Source organism: Puntigrus tetrazona, chromosome 17 (assembly GCF_018831695.1).
Source record: "Puntigrus tetrazona isolate hp1 chromosome 17, ASM1883169v1, whole genome shotgun sequence".
In the NCBI taxonomy this organism is placed as follows: domain Eukaryota; kingdom Metazoa; phylum Chordata; class Actinopteri; order Cypriniformes; family Cyprinidae; genus Puntigrus; species Puntigrus tetrazona.
The window spans coordinates 9,882,648-9,908,377 of NC_056715.1; the positions used below are offsets into that span (position 1 = coordinate 9,882,648).

Genomic DNA, 25,730 nt, shown 5'->3' on the forward strand with positions numbered 1-25,730 from the left:
TAAAAAATCTTTTGGAACATTATTTAATAATATTTTGAGTTTGTATTAATTGGATAAAACAGTATAGGTGTCACGTTCTCCGGACTTTTGTTATTGTTTCTGTCTCGTGCCATGTGCTCTCTGTGCCCTGCCTTCCCTCCATGTTAATTATTTCATTGTCTGCAGCTGTGTGTAGTTAATTTAGTCATTTACCCTGTGTATTTAAGTCCTGTGTTTTCAGTTCCGTTTGTCCGATCGTCAATGTCCCTACCTGGTTTTTGTCCTGCCTGCCTTTGTATCTTTATTTTGCCGTTTTGGGATTAAATCCATTTAAGTTCATTTTAAGTCTTGTGTGCTTAGTCTCGCGAAAGCGCGAACGTGACAATAGGCCTATAATTTATATATTTTACATAGCAAGTTACCAGTTATATCACATATATTGTGTGGGGAGGGACTTATTGGTATCTGCCAGAATTTTAATATGCACCCATTATTTAATATGCAACTTCTTATTAAATATTTTGCTATTTGATACATTGATATTTATTTCATTTCAAGTGTGACTTAAAACTAAATGTCCAAATACTTTTTGAGGCCAATTTATATTTATAAATGTGTAAGTGATATGTGATCCAATCTTCAGTAAGAGATTCCTTGTATTGCTACTTTTAAGTGATTATAAGCATATATTCAGTATACGTATTGATTTGCATTATGCAAAGGGAAAACGTTACAAATTCAGGCAGATCTAGTTCCAGTAGTACATCTTGTTCAAAGCTACTGGATGTGATTCATAAGCTCTTTATTATTTCCCTCAAAGAATAATTCCCAACAGGACATGTGAGAGCCTGTATAATTAGTATCTTTGTATCAGTATTTGTATCCCTGGAGATTGGGCTGGGATCTCCTCATTGACGGGTAAAAACAAAAATCAGGTGTGTCCCATTCTCCACTGGTGAGGTGGAGATAAACCTCCTTTTATTATCAGATAAAGAAAAATGGGATAGTGGAAAGTAGGCTAATTGTTTGACAGTTAAACCTACCTTTGGGTTAGAAATGGCAAAAACAGGCAAAAAGCTGAGATATCTATATACCCTGGCACAATCTGAATGTGATATTGTTTTTTTTGCAACATGTCACATGGGCAATCTCTATTTAGAAATATTATTTAGAAGTTTTTGCCAGTGCGTGACCACTGCTACAAATATCAATTGAATGGGGAAGAGAAGGACACCCACACATAATTTTGTAAATATTTCCTGGTGCAGATGTCGTATTCATCGATAATTGATCAAATACTGTGGCAATAAACATAGTAATATTTCATAATGCACTTAATCTAGACTTAATCTAGATACTTTATTGTCACCGTAGGAGGCACTTGACTGCTTTATACAAAATAAACATATTACAATAGTTTTTTAAAGAATCAGTTCTTTATATATATATATAGAGATATATATATATCTTTATTTATATATTTATATGCCAATGAGAAACAAATAACAATCATATTTACACAAACAAAAGCAAGCTAAGAGTCAGAGAAGAGCTCTGCCAAAAAAATAAATATAAAATAAAATAAAATCATAGTATACAGGACACAGACATATAACTGTAAATTATTGCTTTGTGTTCACGGGTTATGAACTACATTTAAAGTACTAGACAATATCTATATCCAAACAGAACAGCAACAGTGTTAGAACTGACTACCTGTAACTTTCTTATAAAAAATGAAAAGAAAGAACAAGATCATTTTACTGATATGAAGCAACTGCAACAACAGCCTTAAATACAGTAAAAAATATCAATACATTATGCTGCCAATGATAGGCTCATCTTACAACTTGGTACAAATTTGCTTTTTGTGTTCATATACTTCACTTCTTTAACACATACAAAACTCAAAAGAGTCCAAAACATTTGTTCATGCTGGTTATCAATAACTCAAAGAGCTTTGTTCACCATGTCTCTCACCCCCGTATTGACTGAAACACAACAGGATGAAACAGGCAGGAGAAAAGGGCTGCATTCAGAGTGAGATACAAACAGGAAAGACTGCATCTATGGAAAAGTCACAGCATGCAGAAGTACAAAAAAAAATTTAATTCCAATAGATTTATTTTTTTATTAAGTTATTTGCTAAAGGTTTCCTTCTTCACTGAAGGATTGGCTTTTAAACGAAACACTTGAAAGCAAGGGAGCAAGGCAATTTATAAAGTCACATGATTTTCAGTTATTTGCATTTTTTCTTTTTCATTGCATTTTTAAAATACGTCTGAATATTACTCCATATTTAACTGAATTTTCTTTCTTTTTTTACACATTTGTTTTTTCCTTAAAATGTGACTTTTCATAAGGCTAATTCAACCGCCGTCTTTAAAAAGCTTCTCTGCAATCCTCAATCTGATTGGTCAATCGTGACATTCTACTTCACTGACTGTACATTATTACTAAAACAAATATTTTAAAATGACCTTTTCATTCATCCATTTTCATCTATTTTTACCTTTTTGGTATGAATTAACACAGTAGAGGTTTATAAACTTATGACAACACAAAAGAACTGGAATAGTTCCACTGAAAAAAAAAAAAAAAAAAAAAGGAAGTAAGGACAGAATTAAAATTTTTCGGTGGACTATTCCTTTTTATAATTTGATCTGCCACTGCAAAACGCACAACTTAACAATTAACATTGATATGACGGTATCATTATCCATACTCAGTTTTGGGCCAAAGCACCCGGCACATTGATTTTCATTTCGAAACATGAGCATGTCAATGTATATTCAATAAATCTATGAAGATATGAAAAACAACAAACACTGTCAGTGATAAACAATGCAAGACAAACAGAGTTAATGTAAAACTAAGAGCCTCACCATGTGCTTTTTTCTAATCGTTTATCTGACCTGTGAATGAAGCACTATACAAGTACAAAATGTCAAACTTTACTCCTGACAACTATTCTTCGCTTTCCAAGACCAACCACTCTGAAAGACAGCGATCAGATACGCTTAAAGTTGCTTTAACATAGAGTATAAAATACGTCAGTCAGCATGCAAAAATGCGTGGTATCAAATACACAGTAAGAATAATACACATCTAACTTAGTAAACACCCCCTCATCGTAACCGACGTGACGGAAACACTTCAATCGACACCTTCGTTCTTACCATTTCCATTATACAACTTTTCGTCTCGTTCTAGCATGGTATGAACAGGCATAAATACACACACGGGTCACAATTCCAATGCCATCTCTGCAGGTGTGCCAAACCTGAGCGATAGGGAGATGAGCGCGGACACGGCTGTCGAGAGAGAAACGGAGAAAGCAGAATGGGTCTGCTTTCTTTATTCTTTTCTTTTTTTTAAAGCGTTATTTTCTTTGATGATCAATCAAAGTGACAGACAGTAACAAAGATTACATGTAACCTACCTCTACGACTGTTAAATACAATTACTGCTCTTCAATGCTACAGTACAAAGACTCTAAATGAGGGAATGAAAGTGCTATGATTGTGAGAGGGGGGTCTCAAGCTCATCGCCCCCTGGCTGTCCCGTGAGGCAGCAGTGAGACAGTGTGTTCAGTCCACGAGTCCAGTTCAGAACAGCACACGTCACCTGTGCACGGAGCACCCTCCACATCCATCCGGTTCTTAGTTTAGCTTTTTTTTGTTATTGAAATAAAGCGTGCCTTTCCCTGGATGAGAGAAAGAGACACAGAGAGAGAGAAAAACGTGTGAAGTGCGCCGAAGGTTTTAGTTGTAGACTTTCGGGGGACCGTCGGGGCGTCTGGTCTGGACAATCTTGGCTTTTGGCCGGGCTTCTTCTTCTTCTTCATTTTCGCTCTCACACACGTGGACCACCACGCTCGGAGTGGACTCTGTGCCCGCGTGCAGCTCATACTTTTCACCTAGAGAGAAAGATGACACCTTTTGAAATAAAGGGATGTACTAAAAAAAAAACATCACTGAAGAAAGCCATTCAGTGGGTAGTGGACTTTTAGCTTTCATGGAAAGTCTTGTGCAAATACATTCCCGGACATTCTACATTCGTCATGTTTGCAGCGTCTATTGAACCTGTGATATATTGTCAACAGTCGCAAAAATTGTTAAACAAGAACTTTCTTTGCATGGCTTGGACAAACTGTGCAACTTATGTAAATTAAAACCTAATGGTCTGTGACTAATAATAATAATAATACTAAATTATTTTTGCTCAAAATGCTCAAAAAAAATCTTAGGCCATACAATACTAATAATCTATCCGTATGATCATGATCGACATTAATAACAACAACAACAACAATAATATAGCCTTTTTATATAGCCTTAAATAATCATAGCCTAATACTAAGCATCTTTGGTCTTATGGGCTTGTTGCTATAACGACAACTCTTACTGAAGAGCAGATTTAGAGGATTATGTCATGTCATCAACAATTACAATTAGAAAACTCTAATCCAGATACAAAGAACAGAGCCCAATCGAGCCCAAAACATTGCGCGTTAGATTTTTTTTTTTTTGCCATCTTTTCCGCATTGAGTGGACATTTAAAAGATAAATGTCTCTCAATTAACCAATTATGAGATTTGAAAGCCATTAAAAGATTGCAATTTTTAGTAAAAAGTTATATTTTACATTCGTAAGAGAAGCACCATCACTGAGAACACACAAACATTGAGAAACAGAATGAGGGTTGCCATAGTAACCAGCCAACCAATAAGAGGTGATAAGAGGTTTGCCTGGCAGGAAGTCTGTGTGTGTGTGTGTGTGTGTGTGTGTGTGTGTGTGTGTGTGTGTGTGTGTGTGTGTGTTGTTATATGCACCAGCAGGGGGCGCAGACACAGCACACATGAAGAGGAACGTCTAAAACTAAAACTGTATCAGTCTAATCTGTTTACTGCTGCCAGCTATTACAGTTCAGGTTTTAAACAATATTTGATTCAAAAACCACATATTAACACATTAGTTGATAACATATATTTTGTCTTCTCACAATATTTATTGCCATTTTAATTAATGCAGTAAAGGGATATCAGGAGCTGGTGATGAAGATAAAGGAATGTGGTAAAAAATGATCAAATTAAAAATGTATCTGCCATTAAATTTAATCAGGGATCGTCAACATTTTCCAATTCTGAGACCCCTTTCATCTTCTCAGTAACGCTGTATAATAACTATTCCATTAGGACACATTCATTTGATCACAGTAAAGACTTTTAAATTATTACTTTTTATTTTAAATAAAGTCATTTGAACAATAAATTTGAATATATGAGAACAGAATAGTTACTTTTTTATTGTAACAAAATGGCTAATTCATACAAATTTGTATGACCTCACGCATGCAATTTTGTACGATTTATCTAAACCCAAGTGATGGTAAGATTTAAGGGTGGGGTTAGGTGAAAGTTATTGATAGAAATTCATACGAACTTGCAACTTATTAAATACGTATGCATTTATCAAAACTGTAAAAAATTTGTACGATTGAGGCTGTATGAATTTGTACTAATTAGCCACCTTGTAAAATATGTATTAGTTGCCATGAGATCGGACTGCACACACACACACACACAATCACCCATTACAAAAAAAAAGCACAGTCACACATTTCAGAATTTTTTTTTACTCCAAATACAGTTGGGGTCATTTTATCAGCGTGTTCATCCCCTGTTGGTGTGAAAATCAGTGTTTGATTCACTGAAGATGCAGATATTTGGTCCATATGGTTAGACACTTGCACTCAACACAGCTTGTTTGTATGTGTGGGAGTAAGTGGCATATGCTTGTATGCTGTGTGTGTATGTGTCTGTGTGTTTTGTACCTGGTCCCAGTTTGGCCACTGCACACAGCAAGTCGTAGTTGATCACAGGTGTGGCATCTTCACTCTGGCTCCATCCCACAGGTGGGGACGCAGGTGGGGAGATGAGGAACTGCTTGACAGGTTGAGGTGGGGCAAGGTATGTCTTGTCCACATCATCCCCTGAATTCTGCACCTGTGGCCAGAGAGAAAAAAGACGGGGTGGTAAAGAGCTAATAAAAACTAAAGAGTACAATAAAAAACACTCTGAATCTCTGTTTAAATTAAATGCATTCTCTGAGCTAAATATAGAACAGTTCAGGCCCAGATCTAATTGATTTGAAGGAATACGCTCACCAGAGTTACATCTCGCTGAAGGAAACAGGCTATTCTTTTACTGTTCAAAAGACACACCGTGTCCTAGATCATATCCACACTCCCACGCAACAGAGCACAAATACACCCAATCATTTTGAGGAGTGCTTCAACTCTTTCTATGTTCTGAATAAACCACGTGGAGCACATTTACTACATAATGATTCTATAAATATAATCATGTGTCTGTCTAATTTCACACGATTAATAGCAATGATGATTAGTCACACACAAAAGACTCCACAGTGTGTGTGTGTGTGTGTTACTGTGCAGAGAACTGTGTGTGCTTTGACTATCCCCAGCTGACAGACCTCTGAGAGGAGAAACGAAGAACTAAACTCTCCTATTCTCTCCTCTGGTCTCCTGATGATGTTACACTGAGAGTCCTCATGTCTCAGGTCATGTTGCTTACTATAATTGTACTATAATTGTCAAATACAATGTGTTAAATTAATCAAATGCCTTTATGCACCTTGGCTGATTTATAACGTTACTGTGGGTACCTGCCATGCCCTTCCTTGTTTACATCCGGTGTAGCAACAAACAAAATTTAAGTAAAAGAACATGGTATAATCATCTATAATCGCCTTTTTGTATGTATTTATTTTGGGGTATTTTTAAATGTTAAATTTCGAAATGTTCCAATGAACATATCACAAAATAAAAATCTTTATCTTAATCATCTACTTTTGTGATCAACATAAAAAATTAGTTTTGGCTATCTGTAAGCTTCAGGGCAACTTTTTTTAAACTGTATGCATTAAATCTACCTAAAATGACATTAAAGACATTTACAATATTAGTAAAAATATTTTCAAATAACTGTTGTTTTATTGAACTGTCTATTCATCAAAGAATCCTGAAAGCTATTTCTTTCCACAAAAATATTTACAGAAATGTTTTGAGCATCAAACAAGCTTGTTAGTAATGCAAATGGCTGGATCTCTGAAGGATCCTGTAACACGGAAGACTGTAACGGCTGCTGAAAATTCACTGTTGCCATCACAGGAATAAATTATGTTTTAAATCATATTAATACAGTATCACTTTTCTTACGGTATTTCTGATTAAATAAATTCAAGCTTCTTTAACATTGTTCTGTTAACATTTTTTTACAGACACCAAACATTTGATCAGAATTGTATATATCGGTCTGTTTGGAAATATAGCTTCATAGCATTTGAATTTATTTCCCAAGTCATAAAGACTCATTTTATAATGTTCTTTTCTGCCGTTTTGGAGTTGGAGACTGGTTTAGAACAACATGATGGTGAATAAATGACGACAGAATGAGAATTTTTGGAATGAAGAATGAAACATATTAAAGATTAAAGCGCTGACCTGTGCGAAGTACAGTTTTAGTTTTGTGCCGTTGAAATCAGTTTCATGGAGCTCGATGCGTGCGCGTGCGGCGGCCTCTGGAGTGCTAAAGCTGATCCGAACTCTTCTGAAACTCTTGAACATCTGGAAGGACGTCTGATCATCATAGATCCTGAACAGAGCCTCAAACCGCTCCTGAAGAGAATTGCAAACAAAACGCAGTTCAGAACTACTTCAGTTTTGTGTTAAATCACTTCACATCTATTGTAAACTTCTACAGTGTGTAATTTAACAATTCTGCTTATGTTATGTTGTTATAAAACTAGATTCATGCTCTCCTGTGCCCTAGAAGCACAGTACCGGACCCGTCAGTGCTGATTTGGACGGCTTTGAAAAGAAGGGGGCAGGCGAAATATGAAGAGTGACCTTTATTGTGCTGATGGAGCAAGTAAAGAGAGAACAGTGACAGGAAGAAAATAAAACAAAAGGTTCATTCAAGGATACTAGAACAACTGCTAGATTTATTTACTCCACACAATGTCCATATTCATTATACTGACTAGGACAATTAACTGTTGTGTAAAATATCAGAGAGTCATTTTGATATGCATTGATATACATTTTTATTATTTCTTTAAATAATAATTTAATTTCTATGAATATTTGAATACAATTTAATATTTAAATAATAATAATTTTAGTTTTCCATATGCTGCATGTTTGTGTTTCAGTGTTTCTGTTCCCACACAGAGAAGGTTTGTTTTGAAGTCAGACACTGTGTAACAAGAGGGGATGTGCCAATCACTAATTCATGCACAGCTCTGAGCGTTTCCTGCAAGCGGTGTAAACTTACACACTACCCGGGTGGAAGGAGTGGACATCCGCCTTCATGTTTGTGTGTGTGTGTGTGGCATCTAACCAGCTAACAAACATCATTTTAATGCTAGCATTGCCATACTGTTCACAAACAAATCCCAGCTGATAAAGTTCACCAATCTGCATTGAATGAAGTGAGAATGGTTTACTATGGATATATCACTAGGGTAGATAAGGTAGAATGTAATGATGTATGGGCTATGGATTTTTTTTGTGCTCTTTTATAATTTTTTTGAGCTTGACAGCCAGTGGTCATTAAAATTGCCAGTATTCATGTTTGACTTAATTTCTGGAGGATCTATTTCTTTAATGAAGAATGAAACATATTAAAGATTTAAAAGCTGACCTGTGGAAAGTAGCTTTAGTTTAGTGATGCTGAAATCAGATTTGTGAAGATGAGGACACATATAATGATGACCTGTTTCTACATTAAATGAACTGTAACATATGAATGCACAACTGCAGTTGAAATAAATGAAATGAAACTATGAAATAAATGAAAACAAAATTAATACTGATACAAGTATTGATGCTAGGGGTGGATAATATTAAACTTTTGGCCAATACAGATAAGAAATATATAATTTTAATATCATGAAAATGATTAATCAGTAAAAGCTCAATTTAAATGTACAGTATGATCAATTGAATTTAACAATAAATAATATTCAATTAATTGACTTAATTATGAATACACTACTTGTTTTTAACAAATTTTTTGTATGGTACAGTAAAATGTTGTGCATCCCTTTTGCAATTTCTGTAGGAAATTATGTATAAAATATATAAATATATGATTGTGTGGTGACACTTTAGAATAGCGAACAATATTTAATAATAACTACGTCTTTTCCCTCATTTGCTGCTTATTAATAGATGCTTAGAGTTTAGGTATTGGGTTGAATCATAGATGTAGAATAAGGCATTATAATGCGTTTAATTAGTACAAATGGCTAATGTTCTAGTAACATGCATGCTAATAAGCAACTAGTTAAGAGCCCCTAAAATACAGTGTTACTGATTCTATTACGATGGCACAACATCAAAAGAGGAAATCTGAGGTTTTCTCTCTCCCTGTGTTGCTGGACAGACACTACAGTGAAACTTCAAAGATCACATCAGCATCCAGTAAACAAAAAGCTCATTATTTAACCTGATACCAACATTTCACAGGCAAAAAAGGCCCCTTTTCAAAGCAGCACTGCAGATAAGTGTTTAGGACACTGGTGTGATGTAAGGCCTGTGTAACTCCGTTATGTAATAGCACAGGTGTGTGTGTGTTGGCTCACTTCACACCTCTGCCAATCGCATGCATTATACACCTTTTACCTGCTTGGAAAGCTAAGCAGGTGGCAACACATGAGATCATTGTGGTCAGCTTTAATGTAGGGCAAAGAGAAATATTCTACTAATGGAAACTGCAATCACTGCATTAAACTAAGCATCTAATTCATTTATTAATTTAGCTTTTTGAATTTGAATGCAAGCGAGTAAAAACAAAACCAAAAACTTCATATTAGTTCCCAATCTCCTGTATATTTTTTGGATGAAATATTTGGAGAGGCTTTTGTTCCTCTGTGGAAACATGTCTGGCAGGTGAGGTAATTAAAATTCTTCAGTCAAGCATTGATCCAGGATGGTCCATCTATAAATTCTGTAAAAAATATTTCAGAAAGATGGAATGCACATTACTATGACTTGGGATAGAAATTCCCAAAACAAGAAGAGTTAGTCGCAGAGAGGTAGAGAGATTCACAGAGATATTTAGAGAGGTGACACTCTAAATAAAAAGCCTCTAAAAGCCTCTTAGAAGTAAAAAGCCTCTAAAAAGAAGTGCCAGAGAAACTGGCAGAGAATTAGACACAGAGAGAGTGAGTAGAGAGCAATTGTGGTGCATATGACTGTAACATATTGACCTGTTTCCAAAACACAGCACTTTTTTTCTGTCTGTCAAACATACTACAGTTGTGTGTAGATGACTGGATTCACTTATTTCTGCTCCTGTTGAATTCGCTAAAGAACGGTGAACATATGCATGAAACAGCATATGCATGAAAAACTGAACAGAAAATCAACTGAGATATATTGTCTGATGCACCAATTCAGTCCTACTAGCTTTATAATTCTCAAAAACATAAATATAGAAATGTAATCAAGTACAGTTTTAGCATTAAATATAAATAGTGAAAACTACAGAAGTGGTAACTGATTGTGACTGCATATTTGCAATGCTGCATAACCCTGAATATTGTTGGATGAATTATCGTGACTATATCATGAGTAGTTGATCACCAGCTCCATACACTACACAGCTCAGAGCATACTTATCTTCTTGTCCTCATACTACGGTCTCCTCAGAGAGTGACTTTAGGACACGCTCCACAATACAGAAAGCCATTAAAAAGTGAGTATGACCCAAGAATCTGGGGCATATGGTGCGCTGGGACTCTAGCATGATTTTGGGCTGAGAATAGAACCATAAATAATTAAGAAGATTAATCCGTTAAACGAGTGGGAGATGTTTTTAATTACCCTGCTGATGTTACACAACCCTGACGACTAGCCGCCAATCAAAAAGCCCTTGGGTAATACAGACTGGAGCAGATTCAAAGAAACACTGTATAACAACTACAGATTCCTAAATATAGACAAAAACACTTTTACAAATCTCGACAGATGCACAAATTTTATTACATGTCCCCATAAAGCCCATATCGTATCTGGTTTCCTGTAATTCAGTTGCCCATTGTTTGGCCTGACAGTAAATAACGAGTGAACTTTTGCTGCCTTAAATCAAGTCTTTGTCCAAAACAAAATCTGGAAACAGGAGGACCAACCCCGAACACAAAATCTAAATGTTATCATAATGTCACACATGAGTCATTTATCCAAGCAGCCGAGGTGCCAACTCACCAGGCACAAAACAGTTTTGCACAAAAGAAGCTGATCCCTGACCTTCTGTGAAAGGAAATCTCTGTAAGTGGCAGAAGCGATTCATCACAAGTGCCGTAAATGCAGAGAGCACTGTTTTCCCTCAGAGTTATCAGCACAAAGTTAAACAACAACAACAAATGCTGTCACCCTGATTGGCTTTGGTAGAATTGGTGCCATCACTCAGGTCTGTTGTGGTTTTATACTGGAATCAATGGTAGGAAACAAATCCAATTGACAAACCTGATGAAAAAGCCCCGGGGGATTTTCCAGAGCTCAGAGATGGTTGCAGTGATCCAGAATTTCATGACGTTATGGGAATTTCTGATACCTAAAGACCTCTGTTGACTAAACATACTAATTTCTTGCTATGCACAGTGCAGTTGCTCAATATAGAATTCAATCAAGATATTTACAGAATATTATCTGATATGGGTGATCCGGCATTAAAAAGCTTATCTAGCCCTTATTTTTGTGACAATCCTCCATGTGCTGCCAAAACAGCACTGACATGCCAAGTCATGGACTCTATAAGACCCCTGAGGGTGTCTTGTGGTATCTGGCACCAAGATGTTAACAGCAGATCCTTCATGTCCTTAAAGGGATAGTTGTCCCATAATTGAAGTTCTCTCATTAAATACTCACCCCTTCAACAAAGGTCTTATGGGTTTGAAATGACATGAGGGTGAGTAAATAATGGAAGAATTATTAGTTTTTGATTAACTACCCATTTACGTTGGGAGGCTGATCCACCATGGACTGGACTGGCTGGTCCAGCACATCTCATAGATTCTCATTTAGATTAACTTCTGAAGAATTTGGAGATAATGACAACACCTTGAACTCTTTGTTATGTTTCTTTAAACCCTGAAAAATTGCTGAAAGAGGCTACAGTCATCAGGGTAATAAAGGGTGGTCTGCGATGAAGCTGAGGTAGGTGGCTCCACATGAATGGCCAGAACCAGGGTTTCCCATCAGAACATTGTCCAAATCATCACAATCCCTCCACCAGCTTTTCATGTTCCTGTAGTATATCCTGGTGCCTTTAAATTCAAGTATACACATAAAGAGAAGTGGACTCATCAGACCAGACATCCTTCTTGCACTGCCCCCATTCTGTTGCTTGTGTGTCAGATGTAGGAAATTTTGGCTATAGAGAGAATGCATCGTGGGCTTCCTGACGAGTCTACACCTTCACAAGCCCATCAATGAAAGCCTCTCTATAAACATTCTACTTCTGATGAGCCTTGGATAACCTACACATGCTTTTATCAGTTTGCGGTTTATATTTTTCAGGACTCTTGATGAATATCAGATTGAAAAGAATGACATTTCCTCATATATATATATATATATATATATATATATATATATATATGTGTATAAAAACAAAACAGGTACAAGTTTCAAATACACTGTGTGCCACCCTATTTCTCTGGCCATAAAGTTACATAATTTGGTGCAGTTGTCACATCAGTAGATGTTTATTCCTGACTCTACCATCCGCAGGTGCTGAGAATTCAGGAATGTTTTTTAAAGCACTACGACTAGAATATGCAGACTGTGTCTGCTGGTAACCCGACCCACAGGAAAACAGACACAAGTGGGTGGCCAGCAGCCTTTTGTCTAACGTCATCATTACCTACGAATGCCTTTAACCTTTCAGAGTGACATCTGAGCTCTGCCTATGCTCTTGGGTTACAGATGTATCTAACCTCCCTCCTCCATCCATCTTTCTGTTTCATCCATCTATCAGACCATCTAAGATGAGTGAAGAGAGAGAGAGAAAGAGTGAGAGAGAGACATACAGTCCTAGCATGGCTGTCGCAGGCCTATATCTCAGGCTGCAGGCTTTAGCCTCCCCACCTGCCAAAGCTCATATCCTGTTACCTACCTGAGTAGAACCTGATCCAGGTATGCTTCAGTCCTATGCTACCTTCAGTTTTACCCGTCACTCACTGTTGTAGCTAATGTGCCATTTGTTGTGACATTTACTCTAGACAGAGATATCAGCAGTGTCTATTATTCTGGCATTTATTTAACAATTTGAGAAAATTGGCATTTGACTATAGATTGTCAAAAAAATCTTTAAAAAAATGTTCCTATTTAAACTATAACTATATATAAACTAATGTGAGTGTATGCATCTGTTGATAGCTAAACATCATATAAATCCAATGTGAGTGTATGCATCATAAGCACTATTTTCTTATGTGTTTCAATGCTGATTTAGTTTTTTTGTACAGTTATCTTTATTCATAATACTGGTACATTTTTGGAGGGTCACACATGACGTCACAACTTTAATTAACCTTGCCTTCTTCTAAAAATCTAAAATAAGTAAAATTATCTAATAAATTAAAACACTCATTAATCTTGATACACACACACACTGACCTGTTTTATGTTTTTACTGCATGTTGCAAATTTATTAGACATTTATCTTTCAAATATTTTAACTGCTGTTAAAGTTTTACAGTTTCTTTCGGTATTTCTACACACATGTATACAAAAATGTATATTATTAATATTATATGCATTGAAAATTTGTTGTTATTAGTTATTTAGTTGATTTTAAGTAAACCAGTTTAGTATACTAACAGTACAATTGCAAGGCATTCCTAAACATAATTTTGTAAATATATTGGAGTATAATTAGTATGAAATAAATGTATTGCAAACACATTTTAGTATTTATTTTTCACTTTTCAAGAACTTGTTTAATCAGGCAATGTTTTCTTATGATATCAGGATAGCTGTATCACCCTGATTTTATCTTTACTTTATCCTACTAAAAACTTACTCTAAAAATTAACTCTAATTTATCAATTAACAAAATTATCATTATAGATTAATTATATTTTACAGGGCAAAATAAAATTAACATCATGTTACTGACCTATAGATATTAGAAAGACCTCTCTGTCTAGATCTGCTGCTTGTGACTGGACCAATAATTTCAGCTAATATAATTTTTTTTTTTTTTTTAACTGAAAAGACTCATCAGTTAAAAAACCAACCATTACTACCTGTTAATTGACTTTCTTTCAAAGGGATTCGCAGCACTCTAATTGTAAGAAAAGTCTCTTGTGCTTTGCTCAGGTGCAAGTGGAGAACTGTCACTCCAGAACTCTTACATTCCTGTTTCACTTCCACTTGGAATCAAAACCTAGATCACGCAACCATCATTTAATAACAAAAAGAACCATTTAAAAGCCAAATAATGTGCATTGAATGGTGGCAAGATCTGACAGCTGCTATGGACATGGAGCCTACTGATCATGCCTGATGGACATTCACTCCTTCTTATAGAAATCGGTGTGAAGTAAAATACAAACACGCCATCCGGTCAAACTTTAAAAAGTCATGTGTTTATGGCCTCGACAAACACGCCATCAATGTGTTAACCATTTAGAGGGGTTGTGCATGAGTGTGCTTATGCGTGAATGTTGAGAGTCCTGCCCATAACCTTCAGATTGAATGTGCTGATGTCTGCATATTTTCCATAGTACATCATTTTCCACTGAACACACACGCACACTGTAGGCCACACCTGTTCCAGTGAGTGTGCTTGGATCCCAGTTGCTCCCCTAACAAGTCTGACAAACGTTGATGAAACGTTAACAGGCTATGTAAACCAATCCATCATAACGTCTAAAGTAAAAGCAACATGTTCCCTATTAGAAAATTCTTTCTAAATTTATCCATTAATGAAAGCAGTTAAAACTTCAGATGACCCGTTATGTGCTGCTTTATCAATTTATATATATATAAATACACACATAACTATTATTTTTTTCTATTGCTCTCATCCTGCAGTGATAAAATCAGAGCAGAGAGTGAATGAATAAACCCTTAAGCGGCAGATAAAAAAGAAAAAGTAAAAAACAAAACCAAGCTGTTGTTCAGAGATCAGTGTAATCAGTGTCTGTTGCCCACGTGCTGCATCTTATAATCTCCTGTGTCCTCAAACCGAGCCAAAAACCCAGATTAGAAGCAATACACACACATACTGATATTTTCAGATATAGACTTTCTCCATAAATCTTAAGTTGTCTTTCTTTCTCTCCTGCCGTTTTTCGCTCAGGGCAGGACACTGCAGGCAAAGCAGAGCCACTGCAGTCTGCAGTAGCCGCACAGAAACACCTGTCTGTCTGACTGCCTGCCTCTCTATTTGCAGTTTATGGCACAGAAACACTGACCAAACATGGAAAACGCATAAACTAGACCGACACTTTGACACCACATGCTTAATGCCACTTTTTTCTTTTAATTTTAGCATCACCTGCTTCTTGTCACACTCATTTGAGCAACTGTCACAAACGTCATAAATGCATTCCCATGCAAGAACTTGTGTGTTTGATATATAAGTGAGGCAAATGCTCAAAGGTGCCAAAGAAAAATATATGAGTTTAAAGATTACGTCTACGAATCCTGACATTAAAATGCATCTGTGCATATTCAACGCTGCACACTGCAGAAAACTGCACTGGCTCGCCACACATAAAAAGTGTGTGTCTGGGTGCCCTACTTTTGGACTAAATTCAAATGAGGAATTCTGCCAAACACTAAATGCAATTTAAAATGAAGTGGCACCATTAATTACGAACTAAACTATCATAGATTATCGCAGTTTGATAGGTGGATGTGTGCAGTTCTACCTGACATACCTGTAAAAGGCAAAGGTGAGTAATGTCTATGCAGGAGCAACGGTGTCTACAGCAGATCTCAGCAGATTATAAAATCATTGTTTTTAAGGGTGTAGATCACACATACAAAAAAAAAAAAAAAAAAAAAAAAAAAAAAAACATTTAAAGGCAAACGTGAGGAATAGCTTAATGTCATGAACGGACAGTTCTTAGGCATACAATGAAAATGAATCGGCTCTCATTCTGCTCCACAGAAATAAAAAGAAGGGTTTTGAGCAACATGAAGGTGAGTGAATGATTACAGAATTGTCATTTATGTTCTGAACTGTGCCTTAATGTAAAGCAACTTAAGTGTGAACACCAGCAGCCTCATCCCATACGAACGGGTGGCGCAGCCCGTCTGGAGCTGCTCCGCATCGAGGTCGTTCAGAGCATTGACGCCATCGGTGCGCATGCAGCAGAATGTTAATGTGAACTGCGGATTCATTGAGAAAAATACCAGAGATGAGAAACAATGAACCGGCGGCGTGCAACGTCACACAGACCGCGCACATGCGGTGAAAGCGCTCCTCGCGCGCAGACACAGACCGTTTATAAACACAGCATGCATTTAGCCCCCTGTTTTTTGTTTTTTTTTTTTTTTTTTATAGATAAACTTGCAGTACCTGCATTTTGTCGGACGTAAACACCTCCGTGTCTACATCGCAGGCGATGAGCGTCAACATCTCCAATTTCATGTTTATCGATGGCATTCCCTCTTTTGTAGCTTGCAAACAGATAAATAAAGAAATTTGGTCTTTTATTCCCCGTGCCTCTTTTCCCTCTCGCCCGTCTTCTTTCCGTAGCCGTGCGTCTCTCTGAGACTGGAAGTCTTTTGTGTGTTGGTGAGGTGACTGACTCAAACTCCCTGGCTGTCTCTGACTGAGATGCTGCTCCGCGGGCGCTCGAAGGCTGCTCAGGTTCATCCGCTCTGGCCAATCAGAGCGCTCAGCCGCCACATTGACGTCAGCGCCTTCTTCGTTTGATTGTCTATTCTGATGTGCACGCGCTCCTCGGAGAAGTGAACGCAGAACGCCGCAGAACGCCTCGGTTCTGCCAACAAACGATGCCGTCACCGCTGTCCTGCTCCTCTGATTTACTAACAGTACGGGAAACAGTTCCAGCTGACAGCGAAACTTGTAGTAAAAAAGGGGAAACGTATGCCATAAATTCCTAATTTATAAAATGACCTCAGAATACCGCAGAAGGACCACTTAGATAAATTAATTAAAAATGTAGGTGTATTACAGATGGGGGAACTGATACGCCTATTCGTGGCAGGATCTCCCAGTGAAGTAAAAACCATAGGTTGAGAAAATAATACATCTAATACGGTTTTAAAGGTATAAATTACTACAAAAGTATAAGTATGTTTATATGCCAGTAAACAAAAGTCACATCCTTTCAGAGGGAACGATTGTAACAGAATGTCTGCTTGTTAAAACAATGCAAACTTAACTTTAATAATGGATTTTGATATATTTACTGGTTTAAAGGGAATATAGACAATATAGTATATAGGCTAATCTCTCTCTCTCTCTCTCTATATATATATATATATATATATATATATATATATATATATATATATATATATATATATATATATATATATATATATATACAGATATTCTTTAATTATAGAATCTATTTAAATATAGCTTTTTTAAAGCTGTTTGCAATGGACTAAAGTGGGTAAAAATAGGGCCCAATGTGTGTCATTTTCTGCATTACATTTTGACATTGCATTGCATTGTGTTGTTTTAAATGAAATTTCCCAAACCCATAATGTCCTGACAGAAAATTACCACTACCTTTTCCCTTTTCTATTTTAATTTTGCTTTTGTACACAAACGCTATTTTAACCATTGTTATCATTCAATCGCACCGATCAAAATAAAGCTCCTCCATACTTCAGACTAAACATTATGAAAGTACAGCGGAGGATGATTCCGCAAGACAATCTCTGTGCAAGAGACAATGCTTAACAGGGTCAGTCTCGTTACACACAGACACATGTGCACACAGCACTGCAGAGACACTGCACCATCATCATGACTTACAAATGTGTATGTGTAAAGACTGCCAGTCTACCTCGCTCATGTACGTACCATGCCGTACCAGCCCCTGGCACCACTGCAGCTATCACAAACTAGGGCAAGCTATTTATATCACAAAGGGAAGAATGAGAGAGAGAGGTTCTGAAAGACATGAGAGAGAGAGAGAGTTCAGGTGCAGGAGAGTGCAGGCAACTATAGAGGAGTAGAAGGTGATGCAGCAGATATGAGGTGCAGAAGAGACAGAGATAAAGGAAAGCCGCAAGTCAGGTCATTAATATGACAGACAAGCTGAGATATCAAGAGAAAAGAGTTAATCGAAAAGAAAAATAATAATAAAAAACAGCATGCGGAAAATAAAGTTAAAAACATGATACAAAACAGATCAGATACAGTATTTTCAGTGCACTGCAGAGGTCTATTGCAGGTTCTATGTTTTTCCCTGTGGAACTTGTTTATACACAACACCAAAATGTCACCTATGTAAATGAGCTACATCCTGTCCTGAATAATAACAGCATAATATTCTCATTATCCTCTTCGCAATTCTTTTCATCCACGGGTCAGCAGCAGGTCTACGGGCTGCTCACAACAGCACTGAAATGAGCAATGCAGTATATCTATTTATGACCTTATTATATAATAAATAATGCGTGGTTGTGTCATTTAAGGAAGTGGCTTTGCTTCAGGACCAAGATTTTACACTGGACATCAAATACTGAGCCAACACAGTAACAAAACAGTTTATTACACAAAATTAAGTTAACATAGGAATTAAACTATGTAAATAGTTTAACAATACATATAAAACTATTAACAAGATAAAACAAGATAAAAAAAAAAAAGAATAGGACAACATGCATAATAAAAGCAAAAATGTATTTTTTAATATGAAACAAACACTGGGGTGAAAACTATATTAGCAGCTGTAATTTGCAGATAAAAAATGAAATCTTGAAATCCTTGGTTTCCAGAAAAAAATACTAAGCAGCAACTGTTGATAATACAAAGAAATAGGAAGAAATGTTTCCTGAGCAGCAAAATTAATGATTTCTGAAGATTTATGTGACATAACGCGTGCCTGCTGAAAATTCTGCCTCGGTATAACATGAATAAATTACATTTTAAAATATATTAAAACAGAAATCAGTAATTTTAAATTGCAATAAAACTTCACAATATTATTGCCTTAACTGTATTTTAAAAGCAGCCCTGGTGAGCGTGAGATAATCACCCCAGGGTGTTTCTATATGACTGTTGAATGTAAATTATCCTTTACATATCACACATCAAATCCATCATTCCCAACAGCCTGATCTCCTGGGTGAGTTTATAAAGGGACTATTTATAGACTCTAATCTAAGGATACATGGCTCACATCCACTGTTTTGACTCCTATCTGAAGAGTCTCAGCGATGGAGCAGGCAGACAGGACTTTGACCCTGATACAGCTCAGTGAACAAAGTGGGGAGGAGGGGTCGAGGCACGTGCCACCAAAGCAGGTCAACAGTCTTAATGAAACAACATCACCAGGCTGCCAGACGCAACCAAATGAAAGACTTATGAAGTGTGTATTTGTGTGGGTGTGTGTGTGTGTGTGTGTGCGTGTGTGCGTGTATGTGAGAGAGCGAAAGGCAAGGAGGGAAAGAGAGCTTCTCTCGTGCCGCTCACACAAAGTAAATGAGATTTTCAGGGTTGGGGGGGTCTGTGAGAGCTCCAGTTTCTGAAGCAGAAATAAAGGCCAGCTGTTTGCCTACAAAGATGCTCCCGGCTCCACCCAAAGACACAAATCACACTCAGTGTATCTCAAGAGCAGAAACTTAAGAGCATTTCTGTGTTTTTCAAACAGTTCTCAGGGATGCGTGCAATGCATTCACTTCGACTGCGTGGTGTTTTAAAAAGACAAACATGCGATTTCGAACAGCCGTCTCAATGTAAATGTTACAAAGTGATTGTCAAAATATCATTTCACTGTCACTCGCAGCACTTTTATGGATGCTCTGGATAACTGCACTCATTAGTACAAGTCAGGGCAGTATGCAGGGTCACGGAGTGAAAGGCATTATGGGTAACCTCTAGCCCCTCGCTGTTATATCTATCTTTTTTACCCTCAGGATGATGACCCAAATATACTCAAACACACAAACTTCACCAACATTCACAGTCATAAACACACACACACACACACACACACACACACACACACACACACACACACAATAACAGAGATGTAAGTCATGCTTTTATTGGTTCTGATAGCAAACACTGGGCAATGTTTTCCAAGGCTCAGCTGTACTCATTAACAGGTCATGAATGCATAGTAGTGTGAAGCAATATTACCAGCCTGCTGAACTTACAAATTGTTCTGAAAAGCAAAAAACTAACTGTACTATGAAAACATATGAACAAATCTATGGCTGACACGATAATTATACCTTTTTTGTGTAATTATAATAACATTAGAACATGACCCGGCCTTATGTGACAATCACTAAATAATGAGCTGAAAATATGGAAACAGATTAAAGCCTATCTGCAGGTTCAAGGCATGCACCTAGATAGTCCTGTGATCAGAATCATGCATTCTCTCCTGCTTTGCTTGATCCAGGTATCTACTAAATGTTTAGTATTCTACTAAAACATGAAGTAGTAAATGAAGCTAAAATTAAGCAGGACTGGGAGCATTGGCTTACATAGTTGTTCTTTTTTTTCTCCAGAGGTTTCTCCTTTCCGTAACAGATGTAAAGTAGCAGAGGGATCCTTACCTCACACACTGTGGCTGTGCCCTAAATTACAGGAATATTTGGTAAAAATATTTGATTGCATTCAAAAATAATCTAAAACCATGTCCACCTTTAGCTATAATTTGGAGATTTAGCAATTTAGAGATGTTTAACATTATTTGGTATTATAATTGCCTAGAGGGTGATTTTAAGAATGTGGAAAACTGATTTTGCTGCCAAGTTTGAAATATTGAGATATTGTAAGTATTTCTCAATGTAATTTATGTAATGCATTCATAGCCTGATTAACGATAGAATGTAATAATAATGGTGTGTGATCTGTATTTGTTAATAATGTATTTAATATAGTATTATTTGACAGTCAATAAGTCAGGGTAATGCTGACTTTTGTGCAATAATATAATCAATATCATAATTTAAATGCACAGGTCTAAGTGGCACTATAATAATCTACAAATTTGTCTGCTTATGCATTATCTGACCACTTAAGCTGCACTTTGCATGCTCAGTGTTCTGTTCTGTCATAGGGTATTACATTTTATATTTTATAATTGTAATTATCTTTTCTTTTCTTAATTATTGTTGTCATGATTGTTCTATGAAAAAGAGAAACAAAATATATATATTTATGGCTGTGAAAACATGGAATAGACTTGGAATATGGTAAGTATAGAACCACAGCTGAAGAGTTTAAGTAAGAAATTAATGATTTAATTAAAAATGATTATTAAAAAAACTATTTTGAATGTCTGGATGTGTACATGAGCTAGAAGCAAGTGGCAAGATTTTTAAAAAGTAATTAAAATGAGTGCTATCAAACAATTAATTTTGATTAATCACATCCAAAATATTTTCATTTCATATTTTGTGTACTGTGTATAGTTATTATGTTATGCATATTTATACATACTGTAAATAAACACACATCCAGAATAAATTTGGAAAACATATTCATATTCTTATTTTTATATTCTATAAAATATATTTCATACATAACATATTTTTCTTTAATATATACATTCATGTTTTTTTATTTATACATATATAATAAATATACAACTTACATTTATTATGTAAACAAAAACTTTTATCTTGGATGCAGTTAATCACGTTTAGTAGTTTGAGAGCATAGAAAAAATGTTTAAAAGAAATTAATATTATTTAACAGGAATGCATTAAATTAATCATAAGTGACAGTAAATTATTTATTTTTATTTTTTACAGATAATTGATGTTCAGTTAAACACTTTTGAGCAGTTAATTGGGATTTTGGCATTGAACAGATGCTGAATTTTGCAATTCACATGATTTACATAAATAAAAAATAAATATATGAAGCAAAAATAATAAAAACAAAATAAATAAAAATGTATTAAAATAGAAAACAGTTACGATATAACAAATCGCAATGACATTTCAAATTATTACTGTTTTTGATGTATTTTTGGTGAGCAAAAGAGACATATGCCGCTTCATTCAGGTTTAATGTTTTCAGGGAAGCACAAGAGGTTTTCAAAAGTAAGCAGGTATGCTCTATTTTCAGCAGTGACCTGAGTGACTCTGTTTCTCTCTCTCTCTCTTGCTCCCTTTCCCTCTTCAGAGAAATCACATCTCCGCTTATCTTGTCTACCACAGGGAAAGTAAAAGCTTCCCAGGTAAGAGGTTACATCTTCAACAGGCAGCAAAAATATTCCATGAACGCAGAGGAAACGCAGTGTGAACGTCAGATGTTGTCCTGAGGGCCTTAAAGTGCTGGCTTCAGAATGTAGGTTAAAATGTACCGCTCACAAGACCTCCATTAGCTTTGAACATGCCCGATTTGGAAAACTAGAGTTTGCTGAAAAAGATAAAGAGACCTAGCAAGCACTCAAAGCCTGAGGAACTGAGTGCGTTGTGTGGAAGAGAAAGCCTTTCATCCCACGGTGCCTCAGCTCGAGCTCAGATAGAACCTTAAAGGAATAGTTCACTCGGAAAGGAACACTGTTCCAAACTCGTATGCATTTCTTCTATTGCACGGACCGTTTTTTGCACGTGCCACATCAGTGAGGTCCAAAACTTCAATGACTTCAATTAAATGGTAACTGAATTTTCATGCAAGTGGGAACAGAAAGAGGTTTTTAAATTATTAGTTCTTACCCTCTGCCTGTCCTCCTCAAACACAGCCTCATGCACGCTGCAGGCAAACAGAGCTGTAGGGAGATCACTCAAGTCCATCATCTCTTCAGAGTCTTCCTCAGTCTCGCCGAACGCCATCTCTTCTTCATCATCCTCTTCGGGATCACTACTGTGACCCTCTGAGCTGTTGCTCCACAATTTCCCACCCTCACGCATCATTCCACTGCCCCGCCGGAAGACAGCATTACAAAAAAATGACACAAATTAGTTAAGGCAATGAAGGACACACGTTCAATATAAAAAATTGAATTGATTTTTCACCCTTAAAATTTCATTTACCACTAAATATGTGACATTGTTTACTTGCTGTTCCGTTAAAAATTAACAAAAAAACGGGCTTGTGGCATCCATACAAATTATTTTGTGACCAAAAAATAATAATGATAATAAGTAAAAAAAAATAGGTTGTATGGCATGTATAACGTTATATGCTGTGGAATGTGAAACCCATTCAAGAAATCACCACCAGGTGGCCAAATAGAGTCGTTCATTGCTCAGAAAGGCGGGAATTGTGGCATTTTCAGATAAAATAATTACATTAAAGTCTTTTAAAAGTCTATTTAAGTTACTGACTGCTCCTTTATCACTGTTTTTTTTTCTTTAAATAATTATGAAATAATTTTTTCTGTCCTTCAGCAGTATCTGAATTTCAATGTACACATCCACCATTTTTATATACTCTCCTGATCATAAAAGACTATTGTTTTATGTAAGCATGGATATCAATATATATATATATATATATATATATATATATATATATATATATATATATATATATATATATATATATATTTTATTACAAATATATAAAATGCCTAATATCAAAATATATAATAAAAACACCATAAAAGTATACCATGTGACTTGTGTGCTATTGTTCATGACCAGAGACAGCGATCTGTACACCTGCAATGTTTACTAAAGATCTTTATCATTAATAATCTGACAGGAAGATGATTATATACATACAAAAACATGACAACACTGTTGTATAATTTTTAAATAATTAATTAAAAAGGCATAGTAGCAAATAATACATACTCTAATTAAAAATATTATGTTGATAGTGGAAAAAGACTGCTCTCTGTATTTTCCAATTTTAAGCATACATGTAAGTTTATGATTTTGCTGACAAATGGGTGAACCCTAGTGGTTTGAAGGATAAGATTTTAAATGACAATTAATTAGATTTGATTGGCTGCATTAAGATCATTAAATACACTCTTTTAATGCCATTTAATACTTCTTGGTCTACCGTGTCTGAAAAGATGAACTATTGAATAACATGTTGTCGGTGTTTATGATAAATCATGGTAAAAGTATACGATATTCATTATTTATTTTTAAAAAGAGAGGACACAATCTAACATATGACAAAAAACAAAAAAAACCCTGTATTAAACTTTCTTGTCAATGCTTAGACCGAAGCAGTATTTTTCCTTTTGCGGTGCTTAAAAGCTAGTCATTAATTACTTTTTTTATTTATAAAACTAACACGCGTGTACATTTTGCCTAATTTTGTTTTCATCAGAATGTGTTACAGCGCCATCTAGCGGCTGGTACACGAGTACAGCGCGTGTACATTATGGGTGTTATCTTATTATGAGCGTGTCTCTAAAATAGAAAGCGTGTTGGCTAAACTGGAGCGGAGGCAAAGATGCGTGGTGCTGAATGTATATTCATAACGATAAAAATGAATAATGTACATGTAATTCATATTTCCGCTTAATAAAAAAAGAAAACATCGCTGCTGGTATACATTTCATAACAAACCGATTAGCATGCTTCAACTATCAAGATGACATTGGCAACATAATCGTAGCAAACATCCATGTTAGCCTATTAGTTCTGCCACTTTTATTGACGTAAATTCAAAGCAAGTCCGAGAGTCAGATATAACAGCATGATAATGTAAGTTTCATAAGATGACTTACCAGTTATCTTTGCAACCGATTCGAAATCGATGGCCGGGCAAAAGGCCATCCGCTTTAAAACCCGAGGTACATAAACTTTCATACAGTGATGGAGTATAATTAAACCTCCACTAGAAATGCCTCTTTTCACATAAACAGTAAATTCGTCGTACGCTATCAAAACGACAAGCGACAGTGAGGGACGACCAATGATATTCAGGTTTATCTCATGATCAGCCAATGGGATTCGAGTTCGCGGAAGATTGACAGCAGGGGTTGATGACGTGTGACAGCAGACTCGCCCCGCCCTGTTTGGTGTGTCACATCAGAATGCGTTACGGATTATCTTTGACATTCATTTTTTTCCCCACATGAATTGACTCCTTTTGAACGTCTTTAATTAAAAACAACCCTCTAACTGAAACATTTTAACGCAACTGCTAGCCTTCGCATAGCGGTGTATTGAAATTACTGTCAAAATGGTCATTAAGGTATCTGTGTATAATGAGGTTATGTTTTCAGCGGCTGTCGAGCCCACTAATAATTAATTTGACTGCCTGTTGTTATCCTGACTTACACAAGCACACTCTGAGTGTATACTGAACATATATAAGATCCTTAATAATACAGATAGGGTCCTTGATACATTATGCACCGGTAACAATTAGTGAACAAACAATATTCTTAAAGAAATTTGAATTTGTAAAACAACCTTTAAGTCTATACTCATGATACTACAATTAATTCAGTACTCTATTATACAGCAGTCCACAGCAACATGGCTGAGATTCAAGGCTTTAAAACATTCAGTTTTAAACTTACTAACGTTGGAATGTACAGGTAAAGAAATTAAACAAT

At 36.0% G+C, this 25,730-nt stretch overlaps 1 protein-coding gene across 2 annotated transcripts; it reads right to left on the reverse strand.

Moving 5' to 3' along the window:
• Positions 1 to 1,427: 1,427 nt before the first annotated feature.
• rcan3 (regulator of calcineurin 3) lies at positions 1,428 to 25,053 on the reverse strand. 2 transcript variants are annotated; one of them, XM_043263287.1, is made up of 5 exons: positions 24,894 to 25,053; positions 22,918 to 23,119; positions 7,507 to 7,680; positions 5,815 to 5,986; positions 1,428 to 3,898 (listed from the first exon to the last, which is right to left on the reverse strand). In XM_043263287.1, the coding sequence occupies exons 2-5, from the start codon at positions 23,113 to 23,115 to the stop codon at positions 3,744 to 3,746; spliced, it is 699 nt and encodes a 232-aa protein (XP_043119222.1). In that variant the 5' UTR covers positions 23,116 to 23,119; positions 24,894 to 25,053; the 3' UTR covers positions 1,428 to 3,743. The 2 variants fall into 2 exon arrangements, with proteins under 2 accessions (XP_043119222.1, XP_043119221.1); XM_043263286.1 differs by lacking the exons at positions 22,918 to 23,119; positions 24,894 to 25,053 and adding an exon at positions 16,607 to 16,921.
• Between the last annotated feature and the right edge of the window lie 677 nt (positions 25,054 to 25,730).

Coding starts and splice junctions, on each gene's coding strand:
- rcan3 (XM_043263286.1), bottom strand. CDS start 16,906: ATGAACCTGAGCAGCCTTCGAGCGCCCGCGGAGCAGCATCTCAGTCAG. Junction 7,681..16,606: donor TTACGTCCGACAAAATGCAG/GTACTGCAAGTT, acceptor AATTCTCTTCAG/GAGCGGTTTGAGGCTCTGTT. Junction 5,987..7,506: donor TAAAACTGTACTTCGCACAG/GTCAGCGCTTTA, acceptor CTCTGGCCACAG/GTGCAGAATTCAGGGGATGA.